Raw genomic sequence first — 21812 nt, forward strand, 5'->3', positions numbered from 1 at the left:
ACCTGTGCTTTTGCCAGTTGTAGCAGGGGTGTTGTGGCTGATGGTGCCCACTTTAAAGGCAAATAGGTTAGCCCTTTCCCTGTCTTACCCGGCCCCCAATGTGGAAGTAGACAAATAGGCAAGCCCTGTCCCTGTCTTTCCCTTGCTACTGATCCTCCGGAGTTGGAAATTTGCCTCTTTCGCTGTTGCCTCAAACTTTCCTCACAGCATTAAAAAAAAAAAAAGTTGTGTTGCGCTTTGGTGCTGCGATCCCAGAAAAGAGGTTTTCTTCTGATTGTGCAGCGTGACCGGAGCTCGGAGACTCGGTCTGGTGAGGTAAGAGCATTTTGTAACTCCTCCGGGGAGGGCCCGAGTTTGGGACGATATTGGCGCGAATCCGCCATTTTGAATTTCCGCTGCTTTCAGCGATGGCTGCTGAGAAAGTTAAGCGCTGTTCCGTTTGTGGCAAGCGCAAATCTGCAGCGGGGCTCTGTAAGGCGTGCTTTTCAGACGGTAGAGCCGGCCCGAGCATGGCGAGCGATGTTCCTTCCCGCTCTGTGGAGCTGGCAGCGGGCGCCATTTTGGAACAGTATGGCGCGACTCCGGCTGAGACGGAGGGGTTTGAGCCTGGAGGGGCGCCTTGTATGGAGGCTGATAAAAGAGCTATTTCCCCCAGACTGGAACCGGGAGGCCAGGGTGAGCCATTTTCCCCCAAATTTGTTTTATTGCTGCATAATGCATACCTGTTAAAAAGAGCTCTTCCGCAGGGGTCCCCTGCGCCCCTGCTTTCTGTATCCCCTCCAGTGGAGTCTTGCCTTGCATTACCGTCAGGCGCGTTTTCCCCTGACATAGCCGCAAGACAAGCGCAGAAGAGTGGATTCCCCTTCAGAGAGTGGCGCACCCCCTTCCCCCCCCCCACCCCCCGTGGTCGGGATGTGAGGACTCTGAGGGGTCTGGCAGGCCTTCGTGGTCTGGAGCGCCAGAAGAAGGTGTAGGATTGCCACCTTGATCCAGGTGATCCTTCCGTGGTGAGGATTTTCCACCGCGATGAGCTGCCAGCGCTTATTACTTAGGCCTTGCAGGTCCTCTCTATAGAAGACCCTGGGAGTACTGAGACCTCCTCCGGTAATCCGAGGATGGCAAGTACTAAGAAGCCTGCTCGAGCCTTTCCTTTGGTGGTAACAGATGCCAGCCTGAAGGGCTGGGGTGCACATTGCCGGGGAAGGCATGCCCAGGGTCTTTGGACACCCGAGGAGTCGGAGTGGTCCATCAATCGCTTGGAGTTGAAAGCAATTTTCCAGGCGCTTCTGGCCTTTCAATTGACCCTGAAAGAATTGGCTGTCAGAGTTCTGTCGGACAACACGACAGCAGTGGCCTACATAAATCGCCAAGGAGACACTCAGTGCATAGCACTAGCAGCGCAGGCCGCGCAGATTTGCCACTGGGCCAAGCTTCATCTGCAGTTTCTGTCAGCAGCTCATATTGCAGGTCAGAGCAACGTGCAAGCTGATTATCTGAGCAGGAATCAGATCGACCCAGCGGAGTGGGAACTTGCAGACAAAGTGTTCCTGCAGATATGTGCCAAATGGGGATAGCACGTAATGGATCTTATGGCGTCAAGCACAAATGCCAAAGTCCCATGCTTCTACAGCAGACGGGGAGGGATCCTCGCTCGGCAGGGTTGGATGCCTTGGCTCAACCCTGGCCTCAGGGCCTCCTGTATGTGTTCCCTCCGTGGCCCTTGATAGGGCGAGTACTCCTGCGGATTCGGCTCCACCAAGGAGAGGTGGTTCTCATTGCCCCGGATTGGCCCAGGAGGCCGTGGTATGTGGACTTCCGGCGGATGCTGGTAGAGGATCCCCTGCCATTACTTCTGGTACCGAACCTGGTGTCACAGGGCCCGGTGACCATGGAGGACGCCTGCCGCTTTGGTCTTACGGCATGGCTATTGAGAGGGCGCAATTGAGAGACAAAGAATATTCCAGTAAAGTCATTTCCACTCTCCTACAGGCCCGCAAGCGTTCCACTTCAGTGGCTTATGCCAGGATTTGGTGCCAGTTTGAGGCTTGGTGTGCTTCTAAAGCGATTACACCCATGTGGGCTTCTGTCTCGCCGATACTTGAGTTTTTGCAGGGTAGTTTACAAAAAGGCTTGGCCTATAATTCCCTGCGTGTTCAAGTGGCAGCCTTAGCATGTTTTCGAAGGAAGGTCGCTGGCCTCTCTCTGGCTGCTTGCCCGGATGTGACAAGGTTTCTTAGAGGGGTGCTTCGGCTCCATCCTCCCGTGTGGGCTCCGTGTCCGGCCTGGAACCTGGGGTTAGTTTTAAAGGCCCTTCAGTGTTCGCCCTTCGAGCCGCTTAGGTGAGCTTCGGAGAAGGATGTGACCCTAAAGACGGTCTTTTTGGTGGCCATGACATCGGCGAGACGGGTATCTGAGCTCCAGGCGCTGTCCTGTCAAGACCCATTTCTGCAATTCTCAGAGTCAGGAGTAATGGTACGTACGGTGCCTTCCTTCATGCATAAGGTGGTTTCAGCGTTTCACCTAAACCAGCCTATTTTCCTGCCCTCCTTTTCTAAAGAGGAGTTTCCAGAAGCCTATGGGCAGTTGCACCGTCTGGATGTGCGAAGGGCTGTGTTGCAATATCTTCGCATGTCAAATGCCTTCAGGACCTCTGACCATCTTTTTGTTATATTGTCAGGTCCGCGCAGAGAGTCTCCAGCGTCTAAGGCCACTATAGCCCGTTGGTTCAAAGAAGCTATCTTTTCAGCATATCTGCTATCTGGCCGGCCTCCGCCTGAAGCCTTTAAGGCACATTCCACAAGAGCGATTTCCTCTTCTTGGGCTGAAACTGGAGCACTCTCTCTTCAAGAGATATGTAGTGCAGCTACTTGGGCTTCTAAGCTCTCGTTTGCCCGACATTACAGGCTGGATGTAGCTGCCAGGAGAGACGCGCATTTTGGAGAACAAGTGCTGGCGCTTGGTGTGGCCTGTTCCCACCCTATCTAGGGATTGCTTTGATACATCCCACTCATAATGGATTCATCTGCTTGATGACAAGGAAGGGAAAATTAGGTTCTTACCTTGGTAATTTTCTTTCCTTTAGTCATAGCAGATGAATCCATGAGCCCTCCCTCAGTGGTTCATTATGTGATTTATGTTACTTTTATGTTCAGTTTTCCCTGTAGATATGTTCCCTCATTGAGAGAAGTTGGAAAACAGTCTTCAGGATTTCTGTTCAGTTACAGGAGGATGAGTTCATTCCCTCCAGGAGGATGAGTCCATTCCCTCCTTTGACTTATAGCTCCAGTTTTGGGGCGTTCATCCGCAGTGAGGAAAGTTCATGTTATTATGCTTTGCGGTGTAACACTGCTTTGGAAGCTACAAATACTGAAGAGGCAGATGGGGCTAGCTGGCCATGAGGCACTATGGTTTTTCAGTGCTCTCTATCTCCCCCTGCTGGTTGATGGACACAACCCACTCGTAATGGATTCATCTGCTATGACTAAAGGAAAGAAAATTATCAAGGTAAGAACCTAATTTTCCCTTTGTGGGTGGGCAGTTGCAAGTAGGTAGTTTTTGGGGTGGGGCAGTTTTGAGGGAATAGAAGATTGGGAGGGGAATTCCACCCTTAAAACTTCTTAACTGCTATATGTAAGTTCTATGCTGCAGAAGCTGGAACTCTTTTTCCCATAGAAATTCATTGGGCTATTTTTGAGGACTGTTATTTCTCTGGAACTCCCAATCTGGATTTGGCCCATTTTCTAATCAGATGTGTTCTTTTATTGGTGTTATTCACATGCTATGTTTCATTATACTCTGTTAAATTTCAGAAAAATTTGTCCCTATATGGACAGACAGACATTCTTGACCACTTTTGTATAATTCTTTCCGACTTCCCTTGGATTGGAAAGAATAAAATGGCTTTGAGCACAAAATGTGCTGCTACGTGAGTGACCCTGCTATCAAAGCCCTTCTTATGACCCATGTCAATGAGGAGGTGAATAATGTACATATGAACATAAGAATAGCCATGTTGGGTCAGAACCAATGATCCATCTAGCCCAGTATCTTGTTGGTTAATCCAGGTCACAAGTACCTGGCAGAAACCCAAATAGTAGCAACATTCTATGTTACCAAACCCAAGGTAAGCAGTGGCTTCCCCCATGTTTATCTCAATAATAGACTATGGACTTTTCCTCCAGGAATTTGTCCAAACCATTTCTTTTAAACCTAAATACACTAACTGCTTTTACCACATCCTCAACAGAGATTGTTCAATTCTGACATTGCGAATGCAGATAAGTAGTCGCCAATTATGCTCTATATTTTTTATACACAAAATTTTATTTGGGTTGTTGGGTCTAAAGTGTGATGGTAGTTGACATCCAGTAGTGGTGCAATTCACGTTTTGGCACTTTTGCTTTTTTCTATATAATCTATATAAATAATTCCCACCTCCAACGAACTGAAGCTCACTCAGCACCACTCACCCTGACTCATACACTCGCCCTCAACCACGCACCATCTCTATAGGGTCTCACCACCACTGACCCTCACTGATAGACTCCCCCTTAGCCATGCCCCATCTGGACATAAAACGCACCTCCAACGTTCGAATGAAGTCTCAAGCAAGAAACTTGAGGTGGTCTAGATATCCGGTTTGGCCATGAGTGTTTGCCCCGCCCTTGCGTCACAATGTGATGATGTCGAGGGCGGAACAATGGCACTGGCCTCTTACCGCGTCCTGTCGTCAATCCAACACTGTGACGCTTCCCTCCTTAGGCGCACCGACCCCCCCCCCCCCCCCCCCCCCCCCCGTTGGGCTTCATTCCATCCTCCGGGATCCCGTCCCTGTGACGCTATTCTTCCACACTCCTCCTCCTCCTCCCGAGTTCTGCACCCTGTGAGAAGCCGGCGGCGGGGCGCAACAGCAGGCAAACGGTGGCGCCGGGTTTGGTGCAGAGGGAGCTCAGGTAGACTCGGGACGGAAGGATGGCCGGGACCAGGGGGGGAGTACATTGAGATTCACCGAGAGGGGGGGAGGACAGGGGTCCGAGGACTGCGGGATACATGAGTCTGTTCCACCTACACTTGACACTCTCTGACTCCAATAGAAGAAAACAAAATGCTCAGACAACAAATGTATTCACTGGAATAGGAGGGGAGCGAAAAAGGGAGGGAAGGGGAAACCCCTGCAACTGGTATGGAGGGAGGGGTGGGGAACCTGCAACTGTGACACAGACCCGGGGGGGGGGGAATACCTTGGCACTGGGAGGGAGGGGGGACCCTGGCACATACTCTCATTCTCGCACCCACACTCTCACTCTCTCTCTGTCACACACTCACACATTCACTCTCTCTCACACACACTCTCTCAAACATACACACTCCGAGGAACACCTTGCTAGCACCCATTTCATTGCGGTCAGAAATGGGCCTTTTTTACTAGTTGTTTATATTTAGAAATTATTAAAAATTCAAGATATTTTTAAGCTTCATATCAATAAAATCTGGAGGTTTTGGTCCCAGTATGGCAAATGATTATTGACACTCCGGAAGCTCAAAGGGTTTGTAATAGCTGTGCACTATAAGATACCTTATAGCTTGGCTACTGATTAACATCTGATGCCTCCGGTTCCTTTTTCTTCTTCTCTTTATTTGCTTTCACATCGCAGTCTCTTTTGTTCCTATTTTTCTGAGAGTTACCACATCCTCTGGCAACGAGTTCTAGAGCTTGACTATTCGTTGAGTGAAAAAATATTTCCTCCTATTTGTTTTAAAAGTATTTCCATGCAATTTCATTGAGTGTCCCCTAGTCTTTGTACTTTTTGAGAGAGTAAAAAATTGATTCAGTTTTCCCAATCTACACCACTCAGGATTTTGTAGACCTAAATCATACCTCCCTTGAGGTGTCTCACTTCAAAGCTGTGGAGTTCCATCCCCTTTATCATTTTGGTCGCTCTTCCTTGAATCTTTTCTAATTCCGCTATATCTTTTTTGATATACGGAGGCCAGAATTGAATGCAGTACTCAAGGTGATGTCACACCATGGAGCGAAACGGAGGCATTATAATCTTGGTCTTATTTACCATTCCTTTCCTAATAATTCCGACTGTGCTGTTTGCTTTTTTGGCCACCACCACATACTGAGCAGAAGATTTCAACGTATTGTCTACAGTGACACTCGGAGATCTTTTTCTTGGGTGTTGACTCTCAAGGTGGGCCGTAGCATCGGGTAATTATGATTTGGATTATTCTTCCGTATGTGCCTCACTTTGCATTTGTCCAATTGAATTTCATCTGCCATTTGGATGCCTAGATTTCCAATTTTCTAGGGTCTTCCTGCAATTTTTCACAGTCTGCATGTGTTTTAACAACTTTAAATAGTTTTGTGGCATCTGCAAATTTAATCACCTCACTTGTCACTAAGTAAGCTTCTTCAGGAGCAAAACTCATGATAAAGACCTGACAATATTGCCCATCCACTGTGGGGGATGCAGCATCATGAAAACTTTCTACGCAGCGGATCTTTATCAAGCTTACTTATCATTTATCATCACTTATTCATTTTATATACTGTTTCTTATTGCTATTGCAAAACAGCTCAGGCTCAATGGAACTGTCTGTCTCGCTATTAAAATAAGTCCCCCACTACTGTTATTTTGCTGTACTTAATATATATCTTTGGAATGTTTTGAAATATGGTTAGTGATTGTGAAAAAATGTTCTTTGGAAAATTATGGAAGGTTATTATGACCAATGATTGATTTGTTGTAAGGTGTGCCGTATTTCCAGTTAGCTGCCAGTGAGGCTTTTTTTCCTCCCAGGTTCACTTGGATTGTGGTGTCGTTGGCGAAGTCACAGATTTTTCTGATTTGGATTTGTATTACCAGGATAGTAAATCTGTGTTCCATCCTGTTCTGTAATCATTGGTATTTATCAGCTGCTTACTGCCATGGACTGACTATTGGGCCCAGAATTTTTTTAATTGGTAAGGTTTTTTTTATGTGCTACTGAATTATTTCAGGCTGCTTTGTGTGTTAATACTACTTTAGAGGTAATTGTCTTTGACCTTATTGCTGTGAGAGTGAACATTCTTTTGAAATCTTTGCTTGCAGGCCACAGGAATCCTTGGCTGTTGCTTACGTCTTGGATAGCACTTGGTCTCCTTGAGTATACAGTGCCTGGCTGTGCTGTGTTTAACATTCTTTTTCCTCAGCTTGATCAGCTGTCCTCTGATTTACATTTTGTTCAGCCTTGGCAAGGTTATGCACTCCTTTTTCTGTCACAAAATAGCTTTAACCCGCCTAATCTGTTCTTTGTAAGTGTTTTGTTATTGGGAGTAAAGGTGGAATTGAGTTTAATCAATAAATAGAGGCATATTTTCAAAGCACTTAGACTTACAAAGTTTGATAGGTTACTATGGAACTTTGTAAATCTAAGTGCTTTGAAAATGAGTCCTATAGGTACACACCTTACAAAAGGATAACATTAAAAAAATAAAACTTCTGCATATCCAGCTTCCTTTTGACTTTGTGGATTATATTAGAGAGCTGCTGCCCAGTTGTGGGATTATTTAACAATGTGTGCAAGTGGTGATAAAAGGGTGATTCTAGACAGCTTCTCATACTGTGTGTTGGGACCCCAAATGGGGGTTTTTGTGGACTGGGACACTGAGGAAGGACAAGGATGAGGTGCTAGGCTAGGGTTGCCAACTACATCCAGAATCACCCAACAGGGTTGATCCAGTCCTGGGCTTACCCCAATGCATGCAGGGACGTGTAAGCTTGCCTTTTTAGGGAGTCCAATGAGGAAATTGGAACCACAAAGTCCCTTCATGCGGGACTGGATTAACCCCGTCAGATGAATCTGGATCTAGCTGGCAACCCTATGCTAGACTCACCGTTGGGGGTGGGGGAAGAGAGGAGGTACTGAACTCCACGTGGGAGGGAAGGGAGAAGTGCTGAAGACATGGGGAGGAGATGGAGGAAGGCAGAGGGAGTATGGTGCTGGACGTATGTTGGGTAAGGGAGACTGAGGAAGGCAGAGGGAGTGGTGCTGGACATATATAGGAGAAGGTGACAGAAAAAGTGTCAGACTTTGGCTGAAGGAACAGAGGAGAGAGGAGGGACATGTCAGACCATGGGGGTCAGGGACATATCAGACCTGTAGAGGTTGGGGGGGGGGGGGGGAGTGATACTGGATTCACAGGGAGGAAGGGACAGGTGCTGGACCCATGAAGAGGAGATGGGAGGAAGGCAAAGGAAGAGTTGCTGGATGTGTGGTGGAGGAGGACAGGAGAGATGCCATGGGAGAGAGGAGGGACATGTCAGATCGTAGAGGGTCATGATGGGAGTTGGGGGCTGGGGAAAGGGGGATCATATTAGACCGTGGAAAGATGTACGTGGGAGATGAGGAGAGCATAGCCAGTGGAGGTGCAGGCTAGGGAAAGGGAGACATGTCGGACGGGGGTGGGGGGAAGTATCAGATCATTGGGGAGGGGGTAGGGAGAGAATGAGTATGAGAGATGCAGGGGAAGGGTGGATTGAATTGGTTGAGGGGTAGCATTGTATGTTAAGGAGGGCCTTGAATCAAATAGATTTGAAAATTCTGCAGTAAACAAAACACATCTTAGAATTTCTGTGAATTGAAATTCCATGTGAAAAGGGGAAAAGGATAGCGATAGGAGTGTACTACTGTCCGCCTGGCCAGGATGAACAGATGGATGTAGAAATGTTATTGGAAATTAGGGAGGCTAACAAAGTGGGCAACACAATAATAATGGGTGATTTCAATTACCCTGATATTGACTGGGTAAATATAACATCGGGGCATGCTAGGGAGGTAAAATTCCCTGACAGAATCAAGGATTGCATTATGGAGCAGCTGATACAGGAGCAGACGAGAAGGAAAAATTCTAGACCTAGTCCTTAGTGGAGCGCATGATCTGGTGCGGGAGATAATGGTGATGGGGCCACTTGATAACAGTGATCATAATATGAACAGATTTTATATTAGCTTTGGAATAAGTATAATTAGGAAGTCCAATATGGTAGCATTTAACTTTCAAAAAGGAAACTATGATAAAATGAGAAGAACGGTGAAAAAAAAAAAACTTAGAGGAGCGACTGCAAGGGTCAAAAATTTACATCAGGCGTGGATGCTGTTCAAAAATACCATCCTGGAAGCCCAGGCCAAATACATTCCGTGTATTAAAAAAGGAGGGAGGAAGACCTAACGACAGCCGTGACGTGAAGGAAGCTATTGGAGCTAAAAGAAAATCCTTCAGAAAATGGAAGACTGAACCGACTGAAATTAATAAGAAACAGCATAAGGAATGTCAAGTCAAATGCAAAGCCCTGATAAGGAAAGCAAAGAGGGACTTTGAAAAAAAGTTTGCGTTGGAGGCAAGAACACGTAGTAAAAAAGTTTTTAGGTATATAAAAAAACACGAAGCCGGCAAAAGAATCAGTTGGACCACTAGATGACCGCAGGGTAAAAGGGGCAATCAAGGAAGACAAAGCCATAGCAGAGAGATTAAATGAATTCTTTGCTTTGGTCTTCACCAAGGAAGATTTGGGAGAGATACTGGTGCCAGAAATGGTATTCGAAGATGATAGAGGTCTATAAAATAATGGGTGGAGTGGAACGGGTAGACGTGAATCGTTTGTTTACTTTTTCCAAAAATACTAGGACTAAGGGGCATGCGATGAAGCTACGAAGTAGTAAATTTAATACGAATCGGAGAAAAGTTTTCTTCACTCAACGTGTAATTAAACTCTGGAATTTGTTGCCAGAGAATGTGGTAAAGGCGGTTAGCTTAGCGGGGTTTAAAAAGGGTCTGGACGGCTTCCTAAAGGAAAAGTCCATAGACCATTATTAACTTGACTTGGGGAAAATCCACTGCTTATTTCTGGGATAAGCAGTATAAAATGTATCAAGCTTTTTGGGGATCTTGCTAGGTATTTGTGACCTGGATTGGCCACTGCTGGAAACAAAATGCTAGGCTTGATGGACCTTTGGTTTGTCCCAGTGTGGCAGTACTTATGAGATGTGGCTACACAAACCCCAATGCCGTGCTCCTTCCTGAGTTATGTTGGCGGTAAACTATACTTTGCAGGCTTTCACTTCAGTACTTGGATTGCCGCCTACACAACCCAGGAAACAGCAGGGCATTGGTATTTGTGTAACAGTGTTGCCTGCTGCCAGGCTGCCCTGCTGAACATTGAAGCTACACTTTTTTGCTGGTGAGGGAGAAAGGACACAGAGCTGCTGAGCTATAAGGGGGTAGAGGAGAGAGGGGAGACATGGAGTTGCTGGATCATAAGGGGGAGGAGAAGGGGAAGGGGACAAAGAAATACTGAATCATAGGGGTAGAAGGGAGAAAGAGGGGACAGAGAGATGATGGACCATAGGGGTGGAGGAGAGAGAGGGGTAAACAGGACTAGGAGATGGGCTACAAGTGTGGGTAGAGAGAGACAAATTGTTGGGCTGCAAAAGTGTAGGAAGGAAGAAGGAGGGTAGATGCTTAGCGTAGTGGAACCATGTGGAAGAGATCATAGGGGTTCTCAGGGAAGATGAGTGAGAAGAGGATGGTGTGAATGGAGGGTAGATGTTTAGTAATAGGAAGTGAGTGAAAGAGGACAGACTAGGAGTCCAGGGAGAGATTGAGACAGGAGAGCTAGAGGGTGAGGAAATAGAGTGGCGGACTGAAGAGAGAGGGTGAAATTTTGAGTGGGCAGAGAGAAAATATGTTAGAGACGGATTTATTGAGTGAATGGAAGAAGGAAGGAAGGAAGGAAGAAAGAAAGTGGAGAAAGAGAGCAGAAAACGGACAACATAGAAAAGAGAAACTGGGACCAACAGGCTTGGAAAAATAACACTTTTTTTTTAAATACCTTTGTCTAAGAATTTTATTTTGAACTTATTAGGTAGAATGTTAGCTTTGGGAAATGTGTATCACGGATGTCTTTGTATTTTTTTTTTTTTTGAAATGAGTTTGTTTTTATTTCTCCTATGTTGTGGTACATGCCTAGTTTGACCTCTTGGGCTTCCCAGTTCAGTTTTTGTCTTCATATTTGTATTTCAGATTTGTGATCCCTTGTTCTGTATTTGATGAGGGTCTCTGTGTCATGGAGATGTGGTATTCTGTTGCACGTAGTGTCTATATAGAACTCTGGAGCAGCCCCACTTGTTCTATTTTACCAGTAGCAGGTGTCTTGGCATTGTAGGACCCCCATGTAATATCATATTGCTGCCTATTTGGTCAGGTTCATGCTGTTTGAATGATGGGAATTAATGCTTCTCTTGTATGATAGGTTTGCTACATGTATTTCGATTTAGGATTTTTTTTCCCCCAGTTTTGTATTATCAGTGTGCCTGGTAGTGGAGAGATGTAGTGTGTGTGTGTGTGTGTGTGTATGTATATATGTATATATATATATATATATACTAGTAAAAAAGGCCCCCCCCCCTCACTGTCTCCCTCTGTCCCCTCCAAGTCCCACGGCCCCCTTTCTTCCCTTCTGATTTCCAGGCCGTCCTCCCCTCCCCTCTCCTCTCCCACTCCCCTGCAACTCACCACTTTGTACATAAGTTTCCAGGTGTTCTGTACGGGCCTGATTGGGGGTGCTGTTTTTTTTTTTTTTTTTTTTTTTTTTTACAGGTGGTGCATTCCCCCTCCCCTCTTCTCTGAGTTCCAGGCCCCTCCTCCCTCTCTCCCTCCCTCTCTCTCCTTCCCTCTGTCCGTCATCCGAGTTCCAGACCCCCTGCCCCCCCTCCAAAATCGCCACCCCCCCTCTCTGTTTCTCAGAAACGTCCTTATGATGCCTCCACCCGCGGCCCTCCCTGACACTGGCCCCGCCCATCCCCCTACGTGCACGTTGCCCCCCCCCCCCTCCAAAATTGCCAATCCCCTCCCCCCCTCTTACCAGGGTCCCAGCAGCAGCAGTGAAGGGGCGGTCAGCAAGCTCGGCGAGTCGGCTGCCTTCCCTTCTCTTCGCTCTCAGCTCTGTCTCTGATCCCGCCCTCATTTCCTGTTTCCGCAAGGGCGGGACCAGAGTCAGAGCTGAGAGTGAAAAGAAGGGAAGGCAGCCGACTCGCCGAGCCTGCTGCTCGCCCTTCACTGCTGCCGCTGGGACCCCGGTAAGGGGGGGGGGGGGAGCGGGGAGGGTAGCAGAGGGGGTTTTGGCAATTTTAGAGGGGGGGCGACGTGCACGTAGGGAATGTCTCTGCCCACTCCCGCAACTGTCCGCTGTTCTTTTTGCCGGTCGCACGCTTCCCGCGTCTCTCACTGGGATCGTAACCACCTCCTGACATCAGGCAAGCAGGGTTCTAGTGCTGGCCAGTGACGTCAGCAGGTGGTTACGATCCCAGGTAGACACTTTCGAACGTTTTGAGAGGGGGAGGGATTGTGGTGGATGCAGGGCATGTTTACATTTAATTTATAAGTACTGGCATACTGTGCTAAGTAGTAGTAGTAGCAAACTAAAGGTCTGCGAGGGTTATGTATGAAGTGTGGCATGTATGGAAGCATTGTTCATCAGGTGTGTCCTGACTGAAAAAAAGGTTGAGAGCCACTGGTATAGAGTGACACATCTTGTGCAGGAAGCACAGGCTTTGTTTGTGGATTATTCATGGTGTGTACATAAATAGAGTTTTTTTTGCTAACAAATGGAGATGTGGACTGCAGGGTGTGAGGTGGTGGGGTGACAGCAGGGATTGAGGGAAAAGGAATGTACCCTGAAAGGAGGGGAGGAGCAGCAACAGTTAATGGCAGTGTGGGTGTGTATCGAGGCATCTCTGGATGTTGAAGTGTGTGTGAAGTAGAAAGCAGAATTGGGGAAGGGTGCTTCAGCAGTTAGGAATAGGAAGGTTAAAAAAGAAAAAGTTAAATAAGCATTCCTCCTCCTCTATCCCTCAAGCCTTGAGTGACTTTCAGTAACATGTATATTTAGAAGATGATCTTTAAAGTCACCCTTGGGGTTAGTGTGGGGCAGAAAGGATCCTTAGCCAGGAAGTGAGAGGAGAGGCAGAGATGATATACAGTCTGCAGAATAGAAACAGAATGTACTTGATGTCCAAACCAAACCTGTCTCTCTCTTTCCTCCCTGCAGCAAGCTGCAGATTCTGCCTCGTATCTCTGGCTTTATCCCACAATTTCGCACCACTGTGCATCGTCTCGTTTTTGTCCTAGGCCTGTGTAAAGTTTACTATCTCTACCATGCACCTACCACTCTTTCTGTTTAGAAATATTTCCTTGTGTTTCTTCTGCATCTTTTTCTGGCAGTTCATTGGCTGGAGACCCTCACCGACCTTTAGTCTGATATAGTATGCCAGAATTAAATGTAAAAATGCCCTCTATCCACAGCTCCCCCCCCCCCCCCCAACCACAGATGTAGATCATACCACATTTTTTCCATAGATGTTGTCTCTCTCACACACACACACACATTTTTTCTGATTCTTATGCTATCTGAGTAATAGCAATATAAATCTCTCCACTACTGAATTTACACCATTTTCATAGCTTTCAGGTTTGTATGTAGTATAAAAGTACTACTACCAGGCACACTGAAATAATACAAAATCTGAAAAAAATACTGACATACAAGTAGCAAACCTACCATACAAGAGTAGCATTAATTCCTGTGATTTAAACATGAACCCTACCTATGAATAGGCAGTACTGTGCCTAGAATACCAATACACCTACTACTAGTAAAACTACTACTAGTAAAACTGAACAAGTGGGACCATTACAGAGTTCTACACAGAAACTATATGCAAACAGAATACCACACCTCCATGACACACAGACAGACCCCCACCAAATACAGAACAAGGGATCACAAATTTGAAATACAAATATAAAAGCAAAAATTGAACTGGGAAGCCCAAGAAGTCATACTAGGTATGTACCACAACATAGGAGAAATAAAAATAGAAATGCATTTCCAACAAACTACAAAGTCATTCACAATATACATTTCCCAAAGCTAACATATTCTACCTAAAATTCAAAATAAAGCACTTTTTTTTTTCTACCTTTGTTAGTCTATTTTATTTTTCCAAGCCTGTTGGTCCCAGTTTCTCTTTTCTGCTTTCTTGTCTGTCCTGCTCTATTTCCAGTGGGTGCTGTCATTTGTCCTTTCTCCATTTCATTCTTGTCTTCTTTCATTTACAAGGACGTTTCTAGGCTTAGTGTCTTTGGCTCCACATTTCTATGGGAACTGTATATTGTTATTTTCTGGGGCTAGTGCTCTGGTCTCCATGGTAACTATGGAACTTCAGTGCTGTCATGGGGGCATTATCTCCATGTTCAGTAGTTTCAGTACATAGTTTTGTTTTTTTCTCGAAAGTGGCTGGCTTTCAACCTGAAGGTCTCAGGTTTAAGACTGGTTTAAGCTGTGGCCCTCGGCTCCTTTTCATATGGGGCATATTTTCTTCACTCTCCCATGTTGCTTTCCCTGACAAGCAGTTCTTTGCATAGCTGGGACATCTAACCCTGTGCTATAGTGCCAAGGTTAACTATGTTGGTTTCCCACAGCAGCTCTGCTCTTCTAGTATTGCACTCTGACACTGGTCAAAGTATTGCATATCAGCTCCATCTTCCACTGTATCAGCAGCACCTGTAGCTAGCTGTATGTTGCAGTGTCTCTAAGGCTTTTATTGCATTTTTGCACTTTTTCTTTGTATTGGACAGCTAGCTATATTCAGAGCTACTTCAATTTAGCATTCTTCCCTGCACTTCTCCTCTAGGAAGCGTTTCTACTCTTTCCTCGTTGGCCCCCTCATCTGTGGTTTCTCTGTTTGGCTGTTCTGAGCCCTCATGTTCAGTTCCAGGCTCTGCCTTTCGGCATGGCCTTTTCTTAGGTTTGGGAGTTTTGCGGCATTCTTCGCAAGGACAGCTTCAGAGTGCACTCTGCTCTAGATGAGATCCGAGAGTCAATCTTCCCGGCTCTTCTCAGAATCCTTGGGCTGGATGGTCAACCTTCAAATGAGCCACCTCGTCCCGTCCCAGACTGCTCGGGTATGATTTTTTTTTCTTGGCCGAGGACTGGAGGATCTAGCTTCAGACTCGGGTGTGCAGTCTGCTCAGGGTGCCGAGTCCTCTGGCCTGACAATGCATTCATGTCTTGGGCTCTATAGCAGCCACTTTGGAGGTAGTGCCATATGCTGTACTAATATGCAACATCTCTACAGCTCTTGCTTCTCAGTAGGTGGTCTCCTGTGTCCCAGGAGTGTCCACAATTCCTCCCTGTGGAAGGGATGCCTTCGTGCCTCCGCAGGGGATGGTGGTGATCATGGATGCGAGTCTCTCGAACTGGAGAACCCTTTGCCTCCTTCTTCTGCCTCCAGGGCGGTGGATGGCAGTGGATGGTGTGGCCAATCTCCTGCCTGGACCTGCTTTTGGTGCTGTTTGTCTTCTAGCCTATCAGGACACATTGAGGGCCAGGCGATGCTTGTGCCATCTCCCCCACCTGGACCTGCTTTTGTTGCTGTTAGTCTTCTAGCACTTCAGGACACGTTGTGGGCCAGACGGTGCTCGTGCCATCGGAGAAGATGATGGCGGTGGCTGCTTCTTCGACAGTGTGGGACTCTGAGTTGGACCTTGGCCATCAATGTGTCAACCCCCCTAGAGTGGACAGAGGACCCCGTGTTCCGTTTCTCTGCGACCCACTTTGCAGTCCTTTCCTACGGTGAGTTCTCTTTTTCTGCTGTCTTCTGGTCTCAGCAGAATGGTTATTCTGCACCTTGCTTCTCCATTATGGCATCTGGTAGAGAGTTCCAGAGGTAGTTCAGATGGCATCCCAGCTGGACGCCCAGATGCCTTCTTTCTTCTGTCATCGGCGAGAGGGCAGTTCAGCAGGGCTTGGTTGTTCAACTGCTTCCTTAGCTGGAGGACGTTCTTCGATAGTGTTTCCTCCGTGGCCTCTCTGCGGCCAGGTTCTTTTTGGATCACTCGTCACCAGGGTCGAGTCATTCTGGTAGCTCTGGATTGGCCACGGCGCCCTTGGTATGCGGGTATGGTGAGACTCCTGGTGGTGCCTTCGTTTCGGATCCCGCTTGGCTCCGGGCTCTTCCTTCAGGGTCCGTTCCTGAGTGGATGATCCCTCTCGCTTTGATCTTACGTCCTGTTTTTTTGTGAGGTCGACTCTGAGGAACAGAGTTCTTCAGACACAGTGGTTACTGCTCTATTGCGATCTTGTATGCGGTCCACTTTGACCGCATATTCTCGGGTGTAGAGGATTTTTTGAGGCATGGTTGCGGCCCAAGCTTGGTCTTCATTGCAGGTGTCTGTTCCTCAGCGATTGATTTCTTTGTGCAGGATGGGTTGCAGAAGGTCCTGGCCTGGCTTTGCATTCGGATGTGGTGCATTCCTTGCGGAGTGCTTTGCTCCTCTGTTGCTGTGACCTTGTTCACCCTGAAACCTTGTTCTTGTTCTCCGAACCTCGCTTAGGGCTCCTTGGCTACCGAGCATTACTTCGGACTCCCTTTGAGCCTTTGCAAAAGGCTTCCCTTAGGAGCTTACGAGCAGTGTTCTTGATCGCCAATTCTTCGGCACGCAGAGTGTCTGAATTTTTAGCACTGCCATTCTGAGCTGTTTTTCTGCAATTTGCTGAGTCTGGAGTGACCTTGCATTCAGTTCCTCCTTTTCTTTCTGACTGTGGTTTGGCTTTTCTTCTTTATCAGCCTCTCTTTCTTCCCTCCTTTCAGGAGGGGGATTTTCACGTGGAGTATTTGGCGCTTCATCTTCTGGATGTTCAGAGGGTTCTCTGGCATTAAATTTTAGCGTTATAGACTATTCATCATGCTTCTCTGGATCCACATCTTCCAAGCTGTGGTGGAATTAGGTTTGCTTCTTGCATATGATACCATCTCAATAACCCTTCTGCAGTATCACTTCAAAAAAACAGAGACCAGTGATGCTGTAAATGCACCTTCCAGTCTCCACATGTTTCTGAAGATTTGACAGCAGGACCTGAGGAAGAAATTGTTCATTTACTTTTGATAGGATAATAATCTCAGTCTCACATACAGTGGGGGAAATAAGTATTTGATCCCTTGCTGATTTTGTAAGTTTGCCCACTGACAAAGACATGAGCAGCCCATAATTGAAGGGTAGGTTATTGGTAACAGTGAGAGATAGCACATCACAAATTAAATCCGGAAAATCACATTGTGGAAAGTATATGAATTTATTTGCATTCTGCAGAGGGAAATAAGTATTTGATCCCTCTGGCAAACAAGACCTAATACTTGGTGGCAAAACCCTTGTTGGCAAGCACAGCGGTCAGACGTCTTCTGTAGTTGATGATGAGGTTTGCACACATGTCAGGAGGAATTTTGGTCCACTCCTCTTTGCAGATCATCTCTAAATCATTAAGAGTTCTGGGCTGTCGCTTGGCAACTCGCAGCTTCAGCTCCCTCCATAAGTTTTCAATGGGATTAAGGTCTGGTGACTGGCTAGGCCACTCCATGACCCTAATGTGCTTCTTCCTGAGCCACTCCTTTGTTGCCTTGGCTGTATGTTTTGGGTCATAGGCAGCATTTCTCTTCCTCCAAACACGGCGAGTTGAGTTCATGCCAAAGAGCTCAATTTTTGTCTCATCTGACCACAGCACCTTCTCCCAATCACTCTCGGCATCATCCAGGTGTTCACTGGCAAACTTCAGACGGGCCGTCACATGTGCCTTCCGGAGCAGGGGGACCTTGCGGGCACTGCAGGATTGCAATCCGTTATGTCGTAATGTGTTACCAATGGTTTTCGTGGTGACAGTGGTCCCAGCTGCCTTGAGATCATTGACAAGTTCCCCCCTTGTAGTTGTAGGCTGATTTCTAACCTTCCTCATGATCAAGGATACCCCACGAGGTGAGATTTTGCGTGGAGCCCCAGATCTTTGTCGATTGACAGTCATTTTGTACTTCTTCCATTTTCTTACTATGGCACCAACAGTTGTCTCCTTCTCGCCCAGCGTCTTACTGATGGTTTTGTAGCCCATTCCAGCCTTGTGCAGGTGTATGATCTTGTCCCTGACATCCTTAGACAGCTCCTTGCTCTTGGCCATTTTGTAGAGGTTAGAGTCTGACTGATTCACTGAGTCTGTGGACAGGTGTCTTTCATACAGGTGACCATTGCCGACAGCTGTCTGTCATGCAGGTAACGAGTTGATTTGGAGCATCTACCTGGTCTGTAGGGGCCAGATCTCTTACTGGTTGGTGGGGGATCAAATACTTATTTCCCTCTGCAGAATGCAAATAAATTCATATACTTTCCACAATGTGATTTTCCGGATTTAATTTGTGATGTGCTATCTCTCACTGTTACCAATAACCTACCCTTCAATTATGGGCTGCTCATGTCTTTGTCAGTGGGCAAACTTACAAAATCAGCAAGGGATCAAATACTTATTTCCCCCACTGTATATAATGGTCTTATGGAGACATGGGCTAATCTATTTTTTCACATCTGAGGTGGTTGACCTAGTCCATGTACCAGTGGGAATATCTCGTTCATTCGCATTCAGGAATCTACAAAATTAACATAAGAACAGCCATACTGGGTCAGACCAATAGTCCATCCAGCCCTGTGTCCTGCTTTCAGCAGTGGCCAAACCAGGTCACAAGTACCTGGCAGAAACACAATTAGTAGCACCATTCCACGCTGCCAATCTCAGGGCAAACAATGGCTTCCCCCATGTCCATCTCAATAACAGGTTATGGACTTTTCCTCCAGGAACTTGTCCAAACCTTTTTTAAAACCAGATACACTAACCGCCATTACCATATCCTCCGGCAATGAGTTCCAGAGCTTATGTACTCTTTGAGTGAAAAAATATTTCCTCCTATTTGTTTTAAAAGTATTTCCATGCAGTTTCACAGAGTGTGTCCCCTGGTCTTTGTACTTTTTGAATGAGAGAAAAATCAATTCACCTTCACCTGTTCCAGTCCACTCAGGATTTTGTAGACCTCAATCATACCCCCCCCCCCCCCCTCAGCCGTCTCTTTTCCAAGCTGAAGAGCCCTAACCTGTTTTTCCTCATATGGGAGCGGTTTCATTCCCTCTATCATTTTCATTGGCTTTTTGTTTAGTACACTTGTCCGTAGGTAAATATTGATGTGCTAGATCCAAAAAGCCATAAATTTGCAAAATTGAGGGTTAACCTACCTGTCCTTAAGATCATCCATGTATAATTTTCTTTGGATAACTCCAGTACAAGGTATAACAACCTGCATACATTTCAGCATTCTCCAGAACTGCTTTAAAGATGGGCCTTCAAATCCAGTCCTCCAGGGACACAACCTAGTCTGATTTTTCTGAAGTTCCACAATGAATATGCACAAGATATATTTGCATACAATGAAGGCAATGCATGCAAATAAAACTCATGCATGGTAGTAGAACTGAAACACACTGGCTGGCAGTTCTTGAATCGTGGGTTTTTGAATGTCTCTATTCTAAAGCTACAAAAATTAAGAGACCTCGCTGTGGCTCCTTGGAGTAGATAGTCTAGAAACTGAAGCCTCTGTATTTTGTTTTACTAAAGAGTGGTACGTTCTGATGTGCCTTGCCCCTCCAATGTGGAACAGACTTTAATGGTCTTGTGTTTTTGTTTCAGTGATGTGCTGGCACTACCTATCTTTAAACAGGAAGAGTCAAACCTGCCCTGTGACAGTGAGAATAAAATCCTACCATTTCAGTATGTACTGTGCGCGGCCACCTCACCTGCTGTGAAATTACATGAAGAAACGCTCACGTACCTCAATCAGGGTAAGATGCACTCCTTCTCTGGTGCTGGTTACAGCAGAGAGAGCAGGGATCTTTATTTTACATGGACTAAGCTCTCATGGACATGAGTCTTGGTATCCTGTGTGTCCTAGGTATCCAGTGGATAAAGACCTCTGTCCTCCTGCTGTTTTCAGTGGTGTTTCATGGGTGGCCTCATCTTATACCATGGCCTTTGTCTGTACCCCTTTCAGTCTGGTTCTGATTCTCACTATTAGGCTGTCATTGTGACTTTCCTGCTTTTCTCTCTCCATAGTTCTCATCAGAGTCCTTCTGTATATTTGGTTTGTATCTGGTTCTCCTGGTGCTGTGCTGCCCCTCCACCCCCATTTGAACCCACCCACCATGGGTTTCACTGCAGCCTTTTAGTTCTGATGCACAGGAAAGTGCATAGTTAAGAGCTGTGGACCAAAGAACCCTAGAAAGGAGAGAAATAAGAAAATGAGTTGTTAACCATTCTGATTGGTTGATCCAGATAGGATGGTATATCAAATCTAATAAGCCAGGGACAGCCGGGGGGGGGAGGGGGGGGGGGTTGAGTTATTTTACCTGCAGCCCTACAACCCCACCAGTATACATAAAGAGAAATTTTCAGACATATCCACAAAAAAAAATTCTGCCCAGCATGGATTTAGGTCAGTGCAGGTGACACACATGTTTGTATATTTTTGAAATGTACATATTTTTCATGGGGAAAAAAGGAAAACACCCACAGGAAAGGCGAGTGCAGATCACTCAGAGTACTTTTTCTTGATCGTTTTCAGAGACAATGTCTCACCCCTTTTGAGAGACTGTGCGAAAGCTTGAATAAAAGAATATCCGTGTACCCCAAAAGCATCACTCTTGTAAGGTCCTGTGGCTAAGAAACGGCTGTTGGAGCTGTTTTCAGTGCTGCGCTGTGAGAGCAAGATGCAAAAACTAGCTCCAGTGCACCACTTTGGCCGTCACCAAGAATACCAACATAAGCTTTGCCTACTGACAGTTTGTTCTGAGGCTTTCACAGCTGCCTGAAGGTTACACGTAAAACTGAAAAGCAGGCAAACCCCACAAATCTGTTTGGCAGGAGAGTTCAAAACACCAGGTTATGTTTTAAATGTTTGCTCTGTGGAACTTATACCTTGTTCACTCACTGCACAGTGATCGACATTGGAATTCAGCGGTGAAATTGTGTAACTTGTAACCCTTGTGTTGTGTTTGTGTTCATCAGGACAGTCGTATGAAATTAGGATGCTGGATAACAGGAAGATAGGAGAATTGCCTGAGATAAATGGGAAGCTGGTGAAGGTGAGTGACAGAAGATGGGAGTGCCACTACAGTGTGAGTTTAGTAGTTCAATAGTTGCATTGAATTTAGCTTGGTACACAGAACATCCCACATGTTTCCTCTCGAGCCTATATAAACCAGGTCTGGTCTTGTCTGCTGAGGTTCTGTATTGTAGATATTCAGCAGTAATTATTCATGTAGCGATGTTATGGCTGTCTCATGAGACTGTTCACTGTCTTCCAACGTCTGTATGCGTGGTGTGTAGAAAAAATGGGATCCCTTACATAATTTCAAAATACTTCGCAATTATTTAAACGTTTACACCCTCCCCCCTTTTACTAAGCTGCGTGGCAATGCTGACACAGCCCATTGAAAGTGAATGGGCTGTGTCGGCATTGGCGCACGTCTTAATAAAGAGAGAGGTTAGTATGACCCTTGAAAATACAGTGGTATAATGTTTTGTTTTGTTTTTCCTTAGTTAATTCATAATTTGTGTTCAAACTGTCCTCTCAACCTTGGCACATTCACAAAGTTTTTGACGCCACTGAGCTGTTAGCTCAATGAATTCTAGGGTTTCATTAATTAAGAGCTCAATGGTTTTGCAAGTTCAATGTCTGGAGCTCCATCCTGTCGAAAAATAAAGTACTTAAAAATGTCTCTAAATTCAGACAGAAGTTTCTGCTGCAGTAGACATTTTTGGGATATTTGGAAAAATGCCAAGTATCCTTTTTTTTTTTTCCCCCTGTACACCTTGTAGTCCATATTGTAACAGTATGCATTG

At 46.1% G+C, this 21812-nt stretch overlaps 1 protein-coding gene across 3 annotated transcripts in view; it reads left to right on the top strand.

Moving 5' to 3' along the window:
• Window positions 1-21812, top strand: part of TFCP2 (transcription factor CP2) — a 122255-nt gene that overhangs the window by 16080 nt on the left and 84363 nt on the right. For 2 of the 3 annotated variants that reach the window (XR_003941588.1, XM_030198285.1), the window contains exons 2-3: window positions 19602-19753; window positions 20976-21052. Coding sequence is in view for 2 of the 3 variants with exons in the window: in XM_030198285.1 (XP_030054145.1) it covers window positions 19602-19753; window positions 20976-21052 (229 nt within the window). In the remaining variant the exon portion in view is untranslated. The remainder of the gene's footprint in view (window positions 1-19601; window positions 19754-20975; window positions 21053-21812) is intronic. The other variant, XM_030198286.1, reaches the window with a different exon arrangement.

Source organism: Microcaecilia unicolor, chromosome 3 (assembly GCF_901765095.1).
Source record: "Microcaecilia unicolor chromosome 3, aMicUni1.1, whole genome shotgun sequence".
Taxonomy (NCBI): Eukaryota; Metazoa; Chordata; class Amphibia; order Gymnophiona; family Siphonopidae; genus Microcaecilia; species Microcaecilia unicolor.